We start from the raw sequence: 22,026 nt of genomic DNA, 5'->3' as shown, positions 1-22,026 counted from the left end.
TTATTATTTTTTGGTACTCATCTTTTTTTTGTGCGGCGGCAATAGGCTTCCATACATAAGACGAGTTGAACTACTTGAAGATGGTGAACCTTGAAAACATGGTGCAGAATAAAGTACAGTCATGAATCCTCTCATCTAAAACACAAACAAGAAAGCAAACTGTGTGTTTTCGTTGCTCAAATCCTGCATCACAAAGCAAACAAAAAAAAGAGCCCTTTGGCTTTTTTAAAATCAGGTCATGTAGTCGTTCATTTTTCCATGTTTCTATGTCACCAGATGATCATTTTGATGTGAAAACTGCTCACTCATTGTGATATAACGTGATCCAGCGAGCTTACATAAGAACTGCCGGATGGACGTGTGAATCGTTGGTCACGGGTCGAGGATTCACTGGAGAAGGACCGCCTCGTCTTTATTTCCCTCCGACTCTTTTTCCCGCTGGGGGTCAATATTTGATCACAGATTACCTCCAACAACACGAGGCGGCCGCGGGTTATCACGTTAGCGCTCCCTGTTCTTGGAATACCATTAAGCCCGGCTCGCGGCTCGACAAAAGAGGCCTTTATGAGTCGTGGAAATCGCATTTTTCGGACAACGGGGGGAGAAATCCTGTCGCTCTGATTACAAGACCGAGGTTTATTTATGTCACCGAGTGTGTGTGCGTGTGTGTGAGGACGTTATCGGTGCACCCCACATGTTAACGGGTCAAGCTTCTAACGTTTTAATCGTGTTGCAACCCCATTTTAGTGAGTTATGGAAGTGGGTTATGGAAGAGGCAGTTGGAGGGAAGAGAACCCAGTTCAGGTTGTAAACTATGGAAGGAAAGCTCTGATCCGTTTTAAAGGTTTTAGTGGCGTAATACGAAGGACCCTACTAAATAATGCATTCATGTGCCTTGATTTATAATGTTAATAATTTAGATGATTGGAGAGGAAAGAGGAGAAGAAGGTTGCTGCGGATCAGTCGATTCAGAAAAGTGTGAAAATAGAGACACTTCCTTTAAATCTAATATATACGAATGCCCCATTGAACAGGAAGGGAGAGTTAAATGGTTGCTTTTGTGTAATAATTATAATAATAGCGCAGTTTTTAAAGATTGGTTTTGGTTTTGAGTGAGGGGTTGAACTGTGGATCGCTATGAGTGAAAATAACTTTGGTAAACCTTTATGTCGCATGCGCCTGCCATTATCACGTCATAGTTGTTACCTGTACAAGATTTTATTATTATTTCACTTTTTTGTGGTTTTTATGGAAGCCCATATCCGCCACACAAAAAAAGAAAATTAGGACCAAAAAATAAATAAAAAATAGAAAATTAAGACCAAAAAAAATTGGAAAAAATTTTAAAAAAGAGAAAAAAAATCAACTTTTTTTTTATTGTCTTTTTTTTCTTTTCGTTGAATTTTTTTTTTTTTGTACAATTTTTTTTTTCCAATTTTTTTTTTATTCCAGGAGAGAAATGAGAAGAAAAAAAAGGAAAAAAAAAAAACATTGTACAAAAAAAAAAAATTAATCAACTTTCTTTTTTCACTATATAAACTATATGCATTAGTTTAACATATGGGCAGCAGCACAAAATGTATTCATGTTCTCTATCTGTTGAATTATTTTAAATAAGTCCTTTTTAAACCTACCTACATATATTTTTGTCAGTAATCTTCACGCTTTCATTCTAATTATCCACAGAGGAAATACACGAGAGTATTTACAAGCCACATCAGAAGCAGAGCCGACTGGAAACGACCTCCTCTTGAAAGAAAGAAAGAAAAAACACTCGAGGTCACGACCTCTTCTTCTCAAGAGATGAATGTGGGCACAGAGTGACCGCCCAGAAGAGCAGGTCCGCCGGGCCAGAACCGCCAGAACCGCCAGAACACTCGGACACGTTGCACAAATAAGTGCACGTACGCAAAAAAACACTTGGATCCGACCCTTTTACTCTAAACTCCTTGCCCGGCGTTGACATTACGCTCCTCTAATGCGTCATGGAGGTGGCCGGTCGGGGCACAGATGGTTATATCAATCACACGCCGCGATTCTCCTTTCCCGCCCTCTGCTTTAGAAACTTCTATACATCCTGCGACACGAGAGAAATAACCTCCGACTGCAAGGAAGCCGGACCGAGCGGTACGGGGGAGGGGTCAAGCGTGCGTGAGCCTCAGATTGATCGAGACGCACTGATTCTAGTATGAAAAGAGCTCGGGGGCTAAAAAAAAAGAGGCAACAATAGAGCGAGCGTGTAGGGGAGGCAGCGTCGGATGATGGAGCACAGCACACGCAGAGGCCATCTGGGTGACGAAAGGCTGCTGTCGGGCATCTAGAAGCAGGGGGAAAGAAAGTAGCTTCAATGACGACGCTTTCTTGAAGCAGTTAGCGAGTTAGCGCGTACAACCGCGCAGCTCTGCCGGGGTTTCTCTGGACAGTGACGGGTGTAAAACCTCGCCGTCTCGGTCATGTTGCACGTGTTCTTGAAGGAGCTTGTTGCAAGTCTTTGGCTTGAGAAAGACACGAGATGCATCTGCCCACTGCGTGTGCGCGAGCGTTGATAGCGGGCCTGCGTTCAATCTGTTCCCGCTGAAGCTGCCATGACAATTATTACCCAAATGTGCTGCTACGTTAAAATAAAACCCCGCGATACGATCTGTTTTGCGGATCTGCAGATTCACAGGTGGGACTCGGCTGTCGTCGCTGTAATCGGCCGCTCGCAGCCCGCACGCGATCGGTTTTCGTGTTAAGATAACAAAGCTAATGCCAGATATTAGTCAGAGCCGGGGTCGCTTCAAATCTGATTGGAGTGCGGCGCTGTGGTCCGCTGCCTGTCACTGATAGCTGATTTGCAGGAGGACCCAGGTGGTGGTCGTCCAATTAACCGTCCGTGCAGCCTCGTGATGCAGAATGAGGGAACGGGAGAGTGTCAATAAAAATGCTTCTAAATCAATGTTAAGCTTTGACTTCTCTCAGCCAGATGAGCCCCCTGCCCTCAGGCCACATAATTTATCTTTTTGGCATTTTTATGTTGCATTATTGCTGCAGAGCCTGCTGCCGTCCTTTGTTTAATGAATGCAAATTTAAAAAATAACTGATTAGGGAGATTGTAACGCAAAAGCTCAGCTGCAAACTTTCTTTTTGTTTTACATTTTTTAAATGGGATTTGCATGTTTACTGAACGCAATGCATGAAAGACTTCCATAGTAGAGAATACACACGCTTCATACGCAGTGTAAAGGGATGACCGGTGGGGATTTTATCAATCTAAACATTTGGTTTCAAGCTTTTGATTTGCATTTTTTTGTCTGCTGATATGAGCTGTAGCTAGCTAGCTAAGCTAGCTAAATTAAATAGAAAAACGGGATACGAAATGCACTTGATCGCTACTTAAATTAAATGGTGCTAAAAGACTGAAGCTAATGATTCATAAAAAACATTCTTCACCAAAAAAACATCCTTCTTGTCGAGCTAGCTTGATTATGAACAAAGTATGGTAATGCAAATGTTTCTTATTTTCAAACATGTGCTTTCATTTTAAACTTTAAAAGGATAAAAAGTATATTTTAGGTCAAGGACTAACAGATGAGTTTGACAAACATAACGCAACCTCTAAAAGTGGAGGGTAAACTTTTCCAAATACAATCAAAAGCAATGTTAGCAAACACATTAGCATAAACGTTAGCATGAATACTGCAAAGTGAAGAAAAAAAAAATCTACTGAACGAGATATCGTAGGCCGAGTGAGTTAATAATGCTAATTGGAAGTTATTTAGGATTAAGTGTGGATGAAGCTAGTTAGCCGCATTAACAGCTAACAGCTAACAGCTAAGTAAATATAAATACTGGAATAATTAACTTTAACTGTTCACTTTGGTTCGTTACTGAAGTTCAAAGAATATTATTTTGTGCAGAAATTATCAGTGTTAAGATGACATCTTAAATGCAAGCGGGTGTTACAATGGACACACACACACACACACACACACACACACACACACAGGTGTGTGCGCTACAGGGAGCACAAATTGTGTTCCACAAGATCTGTTGTTGCCATGGCACTGCACTGCATCTCCTTGCATCGCCATGGAAACACACACACACACACACACACACACACACACACACACACACACACACACACACACAGATGATGACTGGCACCATCAGGCTTGGAGTGAAGTGGGTCAAGAGCGTCCGAGTCAAGTTGAACCAAATTCAAGTCCAGGATCTACAAGAAGTGAAATAAAAAAAACACCAAACTGGTTCAGCACAGAAGGAAACGAAGATATTCTCCATTAAATGTTTTTTGTTTTATTTATTTGTCTTTTTTGATCCATTTTGAACTACTTTAGAACACTTTTGTGGACAGTTTACTCTTAAATCAGCAGCGGTAAGCGAGCAAACAGTGTTGTTTTAACGCGCCTGAATGCACCTTGATGGTTTCATTAACGTTCTTTGTGAACCTCTCACGAGTTGAAACACCTCACTGGGATCATTATTTAGTTCTTCTCTATTTTTCCACTGTTAAGAAAAGATTGTCCTTCACACGTTACAGTTCACAATGTTCATGTATGTACACTTTGATAGAAATGTGTCTCCATCTTGTGGTTGGATGTTAACATCTGCAGTTTGTATGAAAGACATTTTATTTGTAACATAAATTCACAATTAAACATCCTCAAATGTGTCTGTGCCACATACATGTCAGCTGTTTTTTATTTTTATTTGCATTATATGACAAAACATGTGGAGCATCACGACCACAGGGCTGTGCTGACATCTAGTGGTCGGAAGAGTTAATGCATCTATTAGCGTGTGAAATGTGTTCATTAAAAGGATAAATAACAAGATAATTGTTTACTACAGCAGTAAAACAAACAAAGAATATTGCAGATGTTTTTTCAAATTTATTTTATATTTATTTTTGCATGATTCAAACAATAAAATAAGCAAAAATAAGGGAGAAAAATAAAAACCACAGTCCAGAAATAGGTAATAAAAAACAAACAACTGGGCTCATTTGAAGCTTACAATTTTACAAAAAGTAGCCATATTGCCTTATTGTACTTTTACCTTCTATTTTAAAAGGTTTATTGTAAAAGAGAAAGTACAAAATGTCTCTCTATTGTAGTGGAGTAGAACTAAAGTAGCATAACATGGAAATATGCAAGTAAAGTACAGTAAAGTGCAGTTACTTTCTATTAAAAGAAGAATAAAAAACAGTTTTCTGATAAGATTGAAGCAAAAGAGCCGTAAGATCTGACCTAAAACAATTCATAAAAAATAGCTGATTCATAAATCGACTTGAACTTTTTATATAATTGTTTATTGAAGTAAAATTTGCTGCAGAAAAGCCTTGTCAACATGCCCAAAAAACACAACGTGTGACCACTTGTTGGTGCACACAGAAAAAAACAAACATGTTATATATCTTCACACAACACCCGCTGGTGTGTAACGCAGGGGCTCGTGCGCAGGCCCTCGTGATAGGATACAACTTCTCATCGTGTAATAGAAACCCAGACAAAATGCGCGCCGTGGGCTCAGCTTTAGGATGTTACGAGCCGCACCTGAAGGCAGCACGCTATCCTCTCGTGCACTACGGTCCTCCTCGGGTCCTGCTCTCGTCTCCGGAGTGTCTGCCTGCCGGTGGGGTGTGTCTGCTGGAGATAGTGGAGGAGAGAGGCGGCAAGTGGGCAGCGAACCGGAAGTGGCACGGTTTCATCTTCAGAATAAAAGCCCTGCGTTGCATATGTCGTGGAGTGTATTGCAATGACTCCTGATAGTAAAAGGTAATGTGAGAAATGCCAACGCATGATCATTCCACGCTGTATACTTGCAGCTGTACATATTGTACTTTATACACTGTGCACTACTGGCATCGCATTATTGTGCAATACCTTTATTGTATTTCGTACCTTATTTTCATTCATGATTTTTTAAAAGTTTTTATTGTAATTTGGTTTTGTAGGAGGAAAGCAAAATAATCTTCTCATTGTACAAGTAACTATGTTATATGTGCACATGACATTAAAATATCTTAAATCTTGAATATTTAATTAAAACGTACCCTTTTTTAAAACACCTGTTTCCAACAAATATGTGTACTCCTGAGCATTACACAAATGTGACACACACACATCAGCACACACACACACAAACACACACACATCCATCTACATATGTTAACTATAGCCAATAAAGTTGCAAAAAAATGAAATTGAGGCAACTTATTCTACTACTTTGCATTTTTAAATGTAACGCAACCTCATTTATTCTCACACTTTTATTAACGCATAAGTTATCTCTGTCAGATTCTGCGGATCAAAATGTGTGGACATAATATTTAATATTCTATTGTAAATGTAATATTTATTGCGCTGTTTCGACTGTTTATTGTCTAATATAAAGACACATTCCTCGTGCGTGAAACACACCAGGAAATAAACGGTTTTATTCTGAGTCTAATTGAGCCGTCGGCTTTTACTCTGAAAGTGTTGACAGGAAGTGTACTTTAAAAACTCCCTGGTGCTTGACGTCGATGTGGCGACAGTAAAAAAAAAACTCCCGCCCCACCACCAGACACCTTGTAAGGCAGCCCAGACGCGAAGACAGCGCGCGCACGACCTCACGTGCAAAGGTAGCAACAAAAAAAAAAAAAAAAAAGAGAAGAAGGAAAAAGGAAAACACAAAATGCAGCTGAACAACGCGACGATGCCCACGAGTCCGCTGGAGCTGGTTGTTATCTAACATTAGTTAGTGAAGAAGAAGAGGAAGAAGAAGAAAGGGAAGAAGAAGAGGAAGATGAAGAAACACCTGAGCCCCACTAAGCAGCAGCAGCAGCCGGCGGACGCCTCGGAGGTGACCGTCCAGCAGCTCAACGCGCTGCTGGCGAACGGCAGCGGCTTCTACAGCCTCCCGACGCAGCACTTCAACGAGGTCTTCCCCCGAATATACATCGGTAACGCGTGAGTCATTCACCCTTTCACCGTGACTTATTAATGGAGGGGCGGAGGGTGGAGGGGTTCACGCTGAAAAAACAGGTGAGACAGGTTGTTTTTTAGTCCTTTTTAAAAAAAAATAAAATAAAATAAATTAGATGTACAGGAAAGGCTCGCGCCCGTTCTAACGACACAACAGACGCGACACATTGCAACATTGTCGCATGTGCGGGGTTTAAGGACACACATTTTAGGGCGTGCTTATTGCGTGTGTGTGTGTGTGTGTGTGTGTGTGTGTGTGTGTGTGTGTGTGTGTGTGTGTGTGTGTGTGTGTGTCTACTATCATCATCATGGAGGGAAGCGACCGCCTGTTGTTGTCAACACATTGTGTTGTTGTTCCTCGAGATATCAGCAGCGGCCAGACAGGAACATTGTGCAACAGCGTAGTAATAGTACTACACGTAATACTAATAAGAGTCTGGTGATGAATATTACGGAGGTTGTGGGTTCACGTTATGAAAAGGACGGACACAAAGACTGTGTGTGTGTGTGTGTGTGTGTGTGTGTGTGTGTGTGTGTGATCACGTCTTCATCGAGCCGCTCCCCTGCCCCTCCAGCTGGGCTGCAGCAGCTCATCACGTCGCCACATCAAAACAAAAACACGATACACATCAACAAATACAAAAATGTGTTTTATTTTCATTCATAAGCTGCTCAAGAAGGGAAACCACAGGGGGTCCGAGGGGAAGAACAAAGAAGGAGCACACGATGCTCCACCTTTATGACATAAATATCATCATATCCACCAAATATATACATGATAGTGTAAGTTTTTAGGGAAAATTGAGCAATTGTGCTTTAAAAAAAGAATCAATAACTTGTGTAGAGAAAATAAACCTGTTACTGTCGAGCATACGTCTTGTTTATTCTAGAGAATTGTTGATTAATCAATAAGCTTACTGACATAAAACTAATCTGCAGGTTTTAAAAGAAAAATGTCATATTTTACATTCTTTAGCTTCTCAGTTTGGAGTTTTTCTGCTTTTATTTCTTGTTTTATACGACAATAACACTTAATTTTCTTTTATATAATCAATGAATAGTTGCTCTGTCATCTCCATCACATTGTGAACGGTATTGATGTTTTAATATCAATATTCAGCTGCAACTGAAGACCATTTCCTCGTTGCATTTATTATTCACTTGATCTATAAAGTATTAGGAAACAAGGACAGATGCCCAGAAGCCAAGGCGGCGTAATTAAATATATATTTTTTGACCAAAACAATTGCAGATTAATAATCTGATAATCCACTAATTGTTGCAGCTCTCTATCTGCTGATGATGTACAAGTTGTTTTTTTTACAGAAACATACACACTTGATAAAAACATCTTACATTTAGAAGATTTACGGCGATTTACGACAACTATTTTCATTATTGTTGATTTATTTTTAATAAATGTCTCGTCATTAAAATGTCAGAAAATATTGAAAACATGATGATTGAATGCCCCGAAGCCCCAACTGTGTCTTTCTTAAAAACATCCAAACCATCCAGACAAAAACTAAAACTAATCTAATCTCGTTATTAGACATTTAAATAGCTGTGTCGTTTAATCCCAGCGCCGTCACATACATATAATCTGTGTATATTAAACATGGCGGAGGCCGGACTATCAATCTAGTCGTTGGATGCTATCGGCTTTGTGACGAACACGAATTTACAGCTCGGTGTTCCAGTAAAACCAGTTCCTTGTGCTTCCTGCACTGGTGTGAACACATTGTGTGTTTGTGTGTGTGTGTGTGTGTGTGTGTGTGTGTGTGTGTGTTTGTGTGTGTGTGTTCTTTGCAAGTATAAACAGGCAACATTCCTTGGTTCTTACAGAAAGTACACTTCGTAAGTAGAAGCAGATATTCAGATCACGTCAGGTGCAAATTATGTGTTCTAATCACAGATTATAAGAAGTGGACGTGTGCCACTGACTTCTATACAACCAGAGGAGTCGCCCCCTGGTGGTCAGGAGAGAGAATGCAGCTTTAAGACACTTCCACATCGGCTTCACTGATTTATTGATTAAATAATTAGGGAACAGTGAACACAATCAATTTTCTGCCATTTGCTAATGAAGTGGAGATTTATGACTCTGTGGAAAAACTAATTTAAAAATATATTTGTTAAATTACATACATTTTGAAGACACTGCAGGTCAAATTTTTTTTTTTTAAATTCCAAATTGATGAATTCATCCCAAAATGATTAAAAGCCAATGTTTTTTTTATTACAAGTTTTCCGAAATCTTATGTTTTGCTATGCAAATGAGGCATAAATGAAACGCTAACATACGGTGAAAGTAATGAAACAAACACCTAAATGTGTGTGTTGGATGTTTTCCTTGCACTCCACAGTTTGAAAGAAGATATAATGGATACAAAGTAGCCCAAAATCTCAAAATGTACCTGTGCATGAAAAACGAAGGCACAGGAAAAGTATTGTGTGTGTGTGTGGGTGTGTGTGTGTGTGTGTGGTACATTAGCATCTTCTGCAACCAAAAAATAAGATCCTAAATATCAGAAATCATTTGAGGTTTCAAGTGTCAAATTTGTCGGGAAAGCCATTTAAGGAAAAGAAGTTCCTGGAAATATCATTTTTAAAATCCGTTTTTACTGTCCTGTAACGTAATTAAAGCATCAAATCTCCTTTTTATGGATCCACACTAGACACAACGGCTTCAGGGATGCCCCCCCCCCTCCCTGAGGAGCGCAGGCCCATGGCTTTGGCTCCGGCCGCTGCCAGGAGAGCGGCGGAGGGAATACAAGCACATTACTGTACCTCGGCGCTGCAACAAAATCAATCCGAATACGCCGATCTGCCCGAGCCAAGTCTCCGAAAACAAAGCGCTGGCGGTTGGCGAGCCGAGCGGAAGCCCGCCGGACGCCGCCGAGGCTCTGATGCGCCTCCTTTTGAAGAGGTTTTTGATCCCTGTTGAAGAAATCGAGTTATTTTGTAATCATTTAAAGTAGCTTTCATGTTCACCGGGTCGCGTACAGGTAACTAGCGTCATTAGAGCACATCAGAGGAAGTCCAAACAAGTCGAAAAGAGAAGCGAGATGTAATGCGATATCACAAATGAGTCATGCGGGGGTGAGGGGGGATCGATCGGGAATGAAAGCATGAACCCAGGTCCGCTATTTCCACCCACGAAGCCTCTCTGCTGCTGCATCCTGTACATTAGTCCTGTTACAGCTGGCCAACATCAAAACAAATACACCAATTAACAATATATATATATATATATATATATATATATATATATATATATATATATATATATATATATATGTAGCGCAGGAGTTCACGCACTCATTTAATCACAGCTGACTGAAAAAGCTTTGTCCTTGAAAATATCCATCAACGTCTCCCATCATGGGACTTGAGCCCGTGACCTATTTTCGGCGCCGATCTATACTTAAAAAGCAACAACCAGGACAAACTGTAATATAATAATAATCATAATAATAATAATAATTGTATTTATAGAGCACATTTCACAGACAAAGAGGTCACAAAGTGATATACAGTCCAAAAAAAAAAAACATGGTAAAAACATTAATTAATGGAGCAGCCAAAAACACATTAAAAACAAATAAAATCAAATTTAAAAACAATATGGGATTGTTCCCCTATTATAGTTTAGTTGATAAAAGTTCAGAATTTAATGTCATAACTTCATATTGTTAACTGTAAAGTCATCACTCCTTCTTAGACGCGTGTTTGTATTGCAATATTTATTTTAATTGCAATGTAAAATATCCATACAATGCACTGTATACATCCTCCTTAAAGAGGAACTATAATACATCATACAGAAGAGATGAATAGAAAAAACCCTCCAATAATACAATATAGAGTTGTAAAAGAAATGCTGAAGTGTGGGCACGTTTCATTAAACCCGTCAGTAAAATGTTCCCGTCCCTTAAAAGGATTAAGAGTGTATATTTTCCAGATCTCAAACCCCCTCACATTGTTGTGCAGATCTGTCGTAGTCAGCACAATGAAACCGGCGCGTGCGGCTCGGGGGACACACTTAAAGGTGTGGTTTGTTTGCTTTGAGCAACACTTTGGCTCTTTGTGAAGCCGCTCTTTAATAATGGATGCTTGTGGGACTGCAGATCCACGGGGTGAGAGCGAAAAGGCCGGGACAGGGCAGGTGTGGAGGAAAAGGAGGCTGTGAACTCTCAGGAACCAGAGCGAGCCTCCTCTGCATTGTACAAAGTACAGTAAGTACACTGCAGACGCTTCTCGTGTGGAATAATAGGAATTAAGAGTCCTCTCTGCGTGCAGCGGACACACAAACAGATGGGCCGCCTCGTCCCTCCTCCGACGCCCCGTGAAGCAAAATGGTGGCAGAGAGAGGTTGTTTTTTGTTTTTTTTTAATTTGCAGAGGACGCTTTGAAGCCACGGCCTCCAGGGAGCTGTTCAGGGTCACCTCGCCCCGCCAGCCTCATATCGACTGTGTAGGAAGACACGGCGATATGAAGCACGCTGTCACACAGATTCATCATTCTTTACTCTGGATGAAGGAAGAGCAAAGAGGCTTTAAAAAGGATCAGAAACGCCTCCGATACCAAAGTCTATGCTTCTTGTGTCAAAGCTGCATTCTCTCTCCTGGCCACCAGGGCGCGACTCCTCTGGTTGTATAGAAGTCTATGCTTCATGTGTTGAAGCTGCATTCTCTCTCCTGACCACCAGGGGGCGACTCCTCTGGTTGTATAGAAGTCTATGCTTCATGTGTTAAAGCTGCGTTCTCTCTCCTGACCACCAGGGGGCGACTCCTCTGGTTGTATAGAAGTCTATGCTTCACGTGTTAAAAGCTGCGTTCTCTCTCCTGACCACCAGGGGGCGACTCCTCTGGTTGTACAGAAGTCTATGCTTCACGTGTTAAAAGCTGCATTCTCTCTCCTGACCACCAGGGGGTGACTCCTCTGGTTGTATAGAAGTCTATGCTTCATGTGTTAAAGCTGCATTCTCTCTCCTGACCACCAGGGGGCGACTCCTCTGGTTGTATAGAAGTCTATGCTTCATGTGACAAAGCTGCATTCTCTCTCCTGACCACCAGTGGGCGACTCCTCTGGTTGTATAGAAGTCTATGCTTCATGTGTTAAAGCTGCGTTCTCTCTCCTGACCACCAGGGGGCGACTCCTCTGGTTGTATAGAAGTCTATGCTTCATGTGTTAAAGCTGCATTCTCTCTCCTGACCACCAGGGGGCGACTCCTCTGGTTGTATAGAAGTCTATGCTTCATGTGACAAAGCTGCATTCTCTCTCTTGACCACCAGGGGGCGACTCCTCTGGTTGTATAGAAGTCTCTATAAGTGACTCTACTTCTCTCTTGATGTGTTCTCTCAGTAAACATTGTAAACATGAGTTTATGTCTCAATCTCTAGTTTCAAGTCTTCTTCTATACAGCGTCATGATCATTTAGTGAATTATGGTCATTTAGAGTCAAAAAACAGGGGATGCTTTAGGGGCGGGGCTACAAGGTGATTGACAGGTGACGTTTTCACTGCAGTATTTTTATTTAAAAAATATGGGAGAAGTTTTTTAACTACTTTTATATCGTTTGATCAGGAATCAGTTTCAGAAAGGAACAAAAATTGTATTAAAAACATTTTCTTTTGCTTATATATTAACGTAAAAAGGTTTTTGTTCATCTTTTATGCAAGAACACGTCTCTCTCTTCTTGCTGTTCAATGCATTTACCAGAGAAAGAGGTAACCAAACTGTAAATTCAGCACAGTTAATTACGGGCACTAAATGTTCCATAAACCTCGAATACAACATATCCAAAAGAGGCATTTTATTCAGAATCAATGGGCTGCGGCCAGGTTGGATCGTAGCGTGGACGCGGGCGTCGGGCCAGGCGGGCCGGAGCAGCCAGAACCCTCAACGGCTCCGTTATGGTTTGTTTGCTGTGCGTCGGCCTGATGTGTGCAGTATTGTCCCTCGCAGACAAAGTGCAGCAGAGTAGGAAGGGAGCAGATTTATTGTTTCCTGGAGGTTTAGTGGATGGATGTGAAGCTCTTTCACCATTTCTTTCTGTCTCAAGTCACCTTTCTGTTACATTTTCCAGATTAAATTACAAACTAAACAATTATCCAGGAATAACTTGTGCTCCAAAATGCACAGAGACACTTTCAAGTGTGTGTGTGTTTTTTTTTAAACAATTTTTACGGCTCCCAGCTGCAGATCTTTGGCTGCATGTCAAGCCGCGATAGCGTCAGCGCTGCGTTAGCTAACGCGCGGGCGGAGTGGTCGTGAAAGATGCAACACACATTGTCAAAATATCACTTTGAAGTAAATTGTGCCGACGTGGCTCCTCTGCCGCATCGGCCGGGTGTTATTATTAGTTCTGTTATTTGTCTTAGTGTCTTGTTCTGCTGCTGTACACTCCAAAAAAAAAAGTTTTAAATCACCATCAAGAGGCACTCAAAGTTTCTCCCGGCACTTTGTGTCAGTGTCAGACGTCAGCAACCCGCTGAAGCGATGAAATTAATGTCTTTTCTTTTCCCTTCCTTCACTCTTGGTCCTGAATTGCCAGCTTCGTGGCCCAGAATGCAATGCGTCTGCAGAAGCTGGGCGTGACGCACGTCCTCAACGTGGCGGAGGGCACCTCCTTCATGCACGTCAACACCAGCGTGGACTTCTACGCCGGCACGGGCGTCACGTACCACGGCATCCAGGCCAACGACACGGAGCAGTTCCACCTCAGTGCCTTCTTCGAGGAGGGCGCCGACTTCATCGACAAGGCGCTGGCGCACAACAACGGCAAAGGTCAGTCCGGTTTTTAGACCGCGGAGTGCGTGGGATCGCTCGTAATTTTGAACCCGAGGAGAATTCAGCCCCAACGAGGATTTTCAGCGTCTTTCAGCGTTTTTTTTCTCTTACAGTTTTAGGTTTTGTTTCACTGTCACCACACTCTTAACGTCGTTTTAATTTGACTCCGAATATATGTATTCAATCAAATCAACAGGGATTTGAACAGTTAGTATATTTTTATTTTATTACTAGGCTCTTCTCAAGTACTCAAACTGTAATTTTACCTCACTGAACAAACTTATTTCACTCATCAACTATCAGCAACTCTGGTGTGTGAGTTTGAAAGAGAGACTGAATAAGTAACAGATAAAATATTAAGTAACCAACATAACATTTTTACGTTTTTCTCTGGTTTTCCTGTCCGTGTGTGCAGCAATTTAAATGGACGCAGCATCAAAGTTAGCGGCTAGTGTGTTAGCGGAGCATTTAAAGTTAGCAGCTAAAGTCGACGGAGACGAAAAAATAAGCAAACGCGAGCGAATGAAAAAGTCAAGTTTTAACAAAAGGAAATGTAATTTAAATCTAATGAAGGAGAATGTTTTGTGCATCTTCATACGCACGCTATCGCTCGTTAAAGTAGATTAATGATGGTGCAGCAGTAATAACATCAGTTTGAACTCACCGCCATGAAAAAGTAACTCACCTGACATTGTTCTTTAAGTCAAGTATTTTTTTGTGAATGTGGTTTATAAAAAAAATCTGCTCTTCTAACAAAGGATGCAAGATTTAAAACGCCTTTTTAATGATTCACCCTCAATGCATAAGTGAACACAGGAGGAGATAATCATGGCGCCCTGAAGCGTCTGAGGCTAAATCTGACACACTCCTGAGCCCTGCTCCATATTCCTTTATCGGATCATGTCGAAATGTTCCACGGGAATCACACCTGTGGCACCGAATCCACCTCGTCGTGGAAAACCAGACGTGAAAAGCAGAAATGGCTAGTTGCTCCTATATTATTCATTAGTGGGTCAGGTGTAGCGTGTTTTCGTGTGCAGCGTATTGGAAAACACTACATGTAGATTGTGGAATCGATTAAACGCCCTCAACCAAAATAAAAAAGCAATCTTCCCCCAGCTCTCCTCTGCCGAAGCTGCAGCCGAAATGTACTTCATTTGTCGCGCGGCGCGTGAGGGATGTGTTTTAATTGGTGTGCTGAACCCGATGTTTTTAGCGCATGGATTTATTGTCGCCGTTGGCACGGAGAAGCATCTTAATCCCCGTGGGCACTTTGGGGGGGAAAGTGCACCGCCAACGCCGGTAAATCAGGAGTGAAGAGCGACCGTAACGAGGCCTGTGATGGAGGACGGCGCTCGGCCTCACATCGCTCTGCGGGGCAAGCGCTGGAAAGGTCAAAGGTCCTTTTGAAAGGATTTGTAATGAGGAACTGCAAATTGTACGTCAAAGGCGTTCATACAGCTGCAGCTCTTCTTCTAAAGGCGATAGAAACAGTAAGTCTTAAAAAAAACTACGTTTTGAAGTAAATATTTTGCCGCTAAATCAAATTGTTCACAAGATACTCAACCTTTGTGTCTTTACTGTGCATTTAGTAATTGACTTGTCTTGTAGAAAGGCAATAAAGTTGGTCATGAATATGAGATATGAGATTACAGATAATTGCGATCCCTCCTCCGCATTGTAGGGGTTGATTTATGGCTTTTTTCTTGGCCGTGGTTTTAGATCTAGGCCTTCAACGAGTCACTTTTTTTTCTTCTCGTCTCGAACAAGAAGTGACAGCCGTGTTAGCGAGTGAGCGACGCAGCGAGAGACAGCGAGGGAAGTCGCGAGCCAGAGAGGATGCGGGAGCGTCGACATTGATCCGTGGCAGGCCGGGTGATTAGCTCGTGAAGAGGTCGTTTCATTGGCAGAGGACTTCTTCTTTTTCTGGGTGGACATCAAAAGGAGGAGAGGGGATAGCAGGAGATTATACTACAAAGGGGAGGCGGCGGGTTTCAAACAAAGTGCCGAATCCGCAGATCTGACCCGAGAGCGACCGGCACATCAGCCGCTCCGTGAAGATGTGCAACGTCGGACGCCCCGCCGGGGTTTTCAGTGATGAAAAGCCAAAGTCTGACAGAGATGCATCTTCGACGAAAAACACAAACAACACACACACACACACACACACACACACACACAGATAAGTAGACAGATGTGACAACGCCACTGCAGGACAGAGGACATGCATGTATTCTGGGCACACACTGCAGCACAGAAAAAATACACAAACATTGACCAAGTTATGTTTCCCTGTGTTCATATAAGTAGAAAATATGTATTTTTTTGGACTTGTTTCACATCTAGCAACTCCGCTAGCTGCTTAGTTAGCTAGCGGAGTTGCTCGCTGCTTGTTTTATATGTTAGAAACTAAGCAGCTAGCAGAGTTGCAAGCTGCTTAATAAGCTAGCGGAGTTGCTAGCTGTTACTCGCTGCTTGTTTTATATATTAGAAACTAAGCAGCTAGCAGAGTTGCTAGCTGCTTAGTTAGTTAGCGGAGTTGCTAGCTGCTTGTTTTACATGTTAGAAACTAAGCAGCTAGCAGAGTTGCTCGCCGCTTAATAAGCTAGCGGAGTTGCTAGCTGTTACTAGCTGCTTGTTTTATGTTAGCAACAAAACTATTTTCTCCCGTGTGTAGTAGCGCTAACCTTCTTGTTCTTTTATTCTCCGTTTGTATCCTCCAGGGAAAGTGTACGTCCACTGCAGAGAAGGCTACAGCCGCTCCCCCACCATGGTGGTCGCCTACCTCATGCTGCGCCACAAAATGGACGCCCGCCTGGCGGTGGCCACCGTGAGGCACAAGAGGGAGATCGGCCCCAACGACGGCTTCCTTCGCCAACTGTGCCAACTCAACGAGAAGCTGGCGAAGGAGGGCAAGCTGAACGGGGAGGTGGGCAAACTAAAGACCAAGTGAGAGCGAGCTCCACCCCACCCTCGTCTCCTCCCCGCCACGCCTTTCAGACTAACCCCACCCTGACCAAACCAGCACCCATGTGACACACCAGGGGGTATTCAGAAACACAAACATATGCATTTATCTGTGTAGACAATTATTCCGTCACACACACACACACACACACACACAGACGTGCCGTTTTCCCATCTTCAGTCCTCGTCTGTCACTGCTAGAGTGCGATATCAAATACTCCCCTCCCCCTCCCCCACCCGCCTTTTTTTCTAAACCCACACAGCACACAGATGTGCAAGACGTACCTTAAAGCATTCCTTCAATCCCTCCCACAGACGGTGAAAGACTCCGCCCTGATTTTTAAGATTTCCTTAATTAAATAGAAGATTATAGCACAATCATTCCATAGTTTTCCACTGCCGGGAATGTCAGCGATGTCTCCGCCAGCGGGAGTACTCTATGGATTTCCAAATGAACTCTTTTAGACAATTTTTAAGTGGATGGCCAAACAAAAACAAAAAAAGAAATCAAGCCAGGAAGTAAATATGTGATTTGGACGGAGGAAAACCCCAAACATTCCATGAAAACAGCCCGTCCGAGTTCAATCCCTCCCTCTTTTAGGGGCAAATATTCAAATGCACAAATGATTCACACTCCTATGCTAGCGCCGCGTAGCATCCGCGTAGCATCCGCGTAGCATCCGCGTAGCATCCGCGTAGCATCCTCGAGCACACGGCCTCTAGTTTGACAGCGGTAGCGTCGCGGCTGGCGGCGACGACAGCGAAGGTCGAGCTGATTTTTTTTTTTAAATAAACGGGTCGTTCACGCTATTCGGCCGCCGATGTTGTGTTAGTTTGTCATTGAGCTCAATCGGCTCACACACGAGACAAATCACACGTCCGCAGCTGAATATCCGCTTCAAAAGAGCTAATTTACAGTATTTCATTTCTAAAGAGGCTTAATGACAAATTCAATTTTTTTCTCCTGCATTAGCGATGATAAGAGAGGAGTTTATTATAATCTTCTGTAGAGCGTAGACCTTTTATCTGGATGCAAAGAGGATCAGTCCTGATAAACACACAACCTGCTGGTTGTATTAAACTATTATTACAAATATTATCCTATTTTAATCAGCCCAGCTGTCTAAACAGGCCACGCTACACTCAAGTGTATTTTTACATTCATAGTTTTATACGTGCACCTTCCAGTGTTTGTGTTTGAACGCTGATAAAACACAGATGACCTACACTCACTCCGGTACCTGAACGCATCCTGGTGTAGACGGGTTAATAAAGGACGTGAAGCGTGAAGTGCTGTTTCATACGTTTTTATTTTTTATTTTTACGTCGCGAAACAATTAAATAGTTTGGAGGCAACCAAACTACTCGGTTAAGGTGAGGAAAAAACCTCGTGGAATTGGTACAAAGTTTTAAAAAAGGTGACTTATCGTAACAGGGCACCAAATTTGAGTAATTGATAAAGGTCATTCAACAATACCAACCACATTTAGCGAGCTTTTCTAAGTACATAAACAAGCGTTTACCGCCTTCAAACTAGAGGCCTTTCAGTCTTAACTGTGTGGATGCGTCACCGGGTTGGGAGGAAGTCCCGCCTCTCTTTCCACGGAGCGTTTCACGCCAGAAAGTCGTCCACTGCCGGTTCCCTGACAGCCATTCAGTCAGCATCCAGTCCCACCGTTTCATCAACACACACACAACACGTCTCACTCCTCGGGGTGTGTGTTTATTATGCTTGACTCTACGCACACACCGGGGGAACGAGGGGGGGGGCAAGTCATTTTTTTTTGTTTGTATGTACTAAAAGCATTGCAATATATGTCAATACCCCCCCATCAGATATATAGAATGTACTCACGTCTAAATATCAGGCTGTAGTTGTTGCATATATACATATATATACTTTTAAAAAGTATTTATTACGTGGCATAATACTGTAAACTGAAACCTAGTGCCCCGAAAAAGGTCGCTACTCAAGAGAGAGTTGTTTCTGACGCGGATTCCCCGTCAAAGTGCGGGCGGGTCCAGGCGGGAAGGTCGGAGCTGTCGACCCGCCGGAAGACCGCCGTCATCCCTCGGAAGAGCTCGTCGGTAGTTCAGCCTCCGTTACCCGTGAACTAGCATCCTCGGTAGCATGAATCCAGACAGGAGAGCGGAAACTAGGTTGTCTCACCTCATTAATGGCACTATTTATTCCTCCTTTGATATATCTGTATACATATGAATATATACACGTATACTGTATATACATATTTAAGTGTTGACATATATGAATGTATGAGCAATGTGTCTATAACGTGTCGGTCTCGTCAGTACGTCTTGAGTCCTTATGTATCATGTTATATTTGTGTACGACGTCGTGGAATAGCTGCTCCATTCCCTCTCTGTTCCACGAGGCGGTTACATGTGCATTCATGTTCAAATGTAATGTACATGTAAAATGTTGTGATGGTTCTTATCACAATTGTGCAGAACGTGCTCAGTGGCTGGCAGCTGGGAAGCCGAGGCATGCCAACCATCGTGTTATTGCTGTGTTTTTGTGCAGTTTTTTTTGTGTTAAAGTTCTTCACACTACACAGCGAGTTGCAGGTGGCAGCATCAGGTGGATACGGATGGTCCTGCATATCGTCATCACGTCCCAGGATGCACCTGTACCCCCCCCCCCCCTCGCCTCCATTCATTTGGTGCTGCAGAACTTTTACTTTCTAACTCCAAGACGTTTTCTGTGAGGATCAATAGTTTGGGTTTCTTTGCATGAGGAATAATTGATTCTCCATTTCAATGCAATGTTTTGAGCTGCAAAAAATAATTTCACTCACAAGCGTTCTCCTTTCACTGGTGGTTTTTAGATAAATTTTCACAATAAAATAATCTTAAAACTGTTGATTTTTTCCGAACATTTCCTGCCAGAGTAAAAGAGCTGAGCAGTTTTGTTTTGTTGATTTAAAAAAAAATAATTATTGAATAAAAAAATATCCGATGTGGAGATTTGATGCTTCAATTAAATCTTTTAAAAAAAAAAAAAAATTATTAAAACAACCTGATGCGGAAATTTAATACTTTTAATTGAATATCTTTTTAAAAAAAATATTATTTAATAAAAAAGTATTCAATGCAGAGATTTGCTGCTTTTAATTAAAACGTTTTTTAAGTAGTATTGAATAAAAATGTTTGAGATATTTGCTGGTTTTAATTGTGGGTATATATATATTTATTATTTTTGTTAAATAAAAAAAATATTCAATGTGGAAATTTACTGCTTTTAACTGAATATGTTTGGGTTTCAATTTTTAAAGCAATCGGATTAAACATCTCCTTTGGCTCGGGGGAAATTAGAACGTTCATTATCATTATTGAGATTTTGTAGAACAAACAGGTAATCAATTAGTCAAGGAAATAGACGACAGATCGGTCAATAATTCCAATAATTGCTTCTCTTATCGCGACTATAATTTCAGTTCTTTCTGCACATCTCGGAAGAGCTTTGATGTGTTCATGGTGAAGATTTAGAGGGCCAGTGAGGAAAAACTGAAGTATAAATAAATAAATCTCATGTAATCTCTAAATAAAATCCCAAAACATGCATTGAAATGTCCAACGTTGCTGCGCCCCCTCATTCACTCGTGTCCTGGAGGGAATATTATCAGATGAAATTCTGGTTCATGTTTTTTGGCTCATCCGGTCATCTCATGCACGTGAACACGTTTCAGTCCTGCGGCTCCAACTCGACACCATTCTCCAGATTTTGTGCATGTGTCTCCCTGCATTGTCCCACCACCTCGCCACGAAACCCCACAACCACACAACCAAGCCAAGTTACAACAAAACACACAGAGAGAACCACAAAAACCTCTGTGCCCTCGATCGAACACATTGAACACCAAGATCGTCTCGTGCCAAGTGACCGAGTGTGTTGTACAAAAAGCCATTTCCATGTTTCCATGCGGGATTTCACTCATACAAATATTCACATCTGCTCTACAATACTGCCCTCCTTCTGAATTCACAAAAGAAAAGCAACAACAGCTCGACACGGTTCAGTATTCCTTCAAATTTGAGAATCATTGAGGTGAAATTGGTCCAGGATGAGGGTATGTACTTTATAGCATCAACTGCCAACACCCGACCTGCTTATTGATCAAACCATTGACACTTTTTTGGCTCCTAAAATGGAGTCTGATCAACGCGAGCCAGACTAGCCATGGTAGATGTTTTTCTGACACTATTTACATGACAAAATTGTACAAATTGTTCTTTTTTTGGGGGGGGAGGACAAACAAAGAAAGCGTCTGTGATGGCTACACTGCTTCACACTCTTTTTTTAAATTTTTTATTGCGTGGAGCCTTTTACAGCTTGTAAACTATGGTGACGTTTGGCAACGGGAGTGCAACAGCTTGTCAAGCTATGCAACGACCTTAACCACCAAAGATGGCGAACGCAAACCGAAATAAAAGTACTTTCCAGATCTGTGTGCGATTTAGTGAGAGAGTTAAAAACCATGTTGGTGACTTTATTTATTTTTAAAATGGTCGATCGCGAAAATTATGTTTTACAGGAACGTGACCGGGTTAGCTAGTGAGGCTATGTAATGTAACCGCGCAAATTAACCACATAAAGTCGAGCGAGTAAAAGCGTTGCGAAAATTCGCAACTGTTTTGGGGTGAACGCACGATTAGTCGTCATGTTTAATAGCTTGCAGCCGTACACGCTGCAGGTGTTTTGGGTTTAAAGCTACTACGAGGAAAAACGTGGTATAGTTTCTCTAAGCACCAGGGTCCCTTTAGAAAACTACTAATTTAACTGCAGCAGGGTCTGACAGTCTGCAAGTCATCAGCTAACACGGTCACTCGTTAAACTGAAACACCTGTCAACGTTTTTTTGCTGAATTTATCGATCCTGATGCTATGGAAGCCCATTTCCGAAACACACCCCAAAAAAAAAATTAGGACCAAATATATATATATATATATATATATATATATATATGTATGACCAAAAAATACATTAAAAAAAATTAGGACCAAAAAAAATATATATATATATGACCAAAAAATACATTAAAAAAAATAGGACCAAAAAAAAAACATATATATATATATATATATATATATGTATAATATATATATATATATATATATATATATATATATATGACCAAAAAATACATTAAAAAAAATTAGGACCAAAAAAAAAAAAAAATTAGGACCAAAAAAATATATATATATATATATATGACCAAAAAATACATTAAAAAAATTAGGACCAAAAAAAATATATATTTTTTTTTTTTTTTGT

At 41.5% G+C, this 22,026-nt stretch overlaps 1 protein-coding gene across 1 annotated transcript; it reads left to right on the top strand.

Annotated features, from left to right (window-relative positions):
* The first annotated feature begins 6,566 nt into the window (after nucleotides 1–6,566).
* On the top strand, nucleotides 6,567–21,799 carry dusp3a (dual specificity phosphatase 3a). Its single transcript, XM_068582699.1, has 3 exons — nucleotides 6,567–6,956; nucleotides 13,531–13,763; nucleotides 16,490–21,799. Exons 1-3 carry the CDS (start codon nucleotides 6,793–6,795, stop codon nucleotides 16,717–16,719), a joined length of 627 nt encoding a protein of 208 aa, XP_068438800.1. The 5' UTR covers nucleotides 6,567–6,792; the 3' UTR covers nucleotides 16,720–21,799.
* Nucleotides 21,800–22,026: the final 227 nt, after the last annotated feature.

Source organism: Clinocottus analis, unplaced genomic scaffold, assembly GCF_023055335.1.
Source record: "Clinocottus analis isolate CAN_PGR_092001 unplaced genomic scaffold, fCliAna1.0.p SCAF_19, whole genome shotgun sequence".
Classification (NCBI taxonomy): domain Eukaryota; kingdom Metazoa; phylum Chordata; class Actinopteri; order Perciformes; family Cottidae; genus Clinocottus; species Clinocottus analis.
This window is presented reverse-complemented; position numbering and strand designations above follow the sequence as displayed.

Excerpts from the sequence above, each read along its gene's own strand:
- dusp3a (XM_068582699.1), top strand. The coding sequence starts at position 6,793 with ATGAAGAAACACCTGAGCCCCACTAAGCAGCAGCAGCAGCCGGCGGAC. Across the intron at positions 6,957-13,530 it reads CGAATATACATCGGTAACGC|CTTCGTGGCCCAGAATGCAA; the intron begins GTGAGTCATTCA and ends CTGAATTGCCAG. Across the intron at positions 13,764-16,489 it reads GGCGCACAACAACGGCAAAG|GGAAAGTGTACGTCCACTGC; the intron begins GTCAGTCCGGTT and ends TGTATCCTCCAG.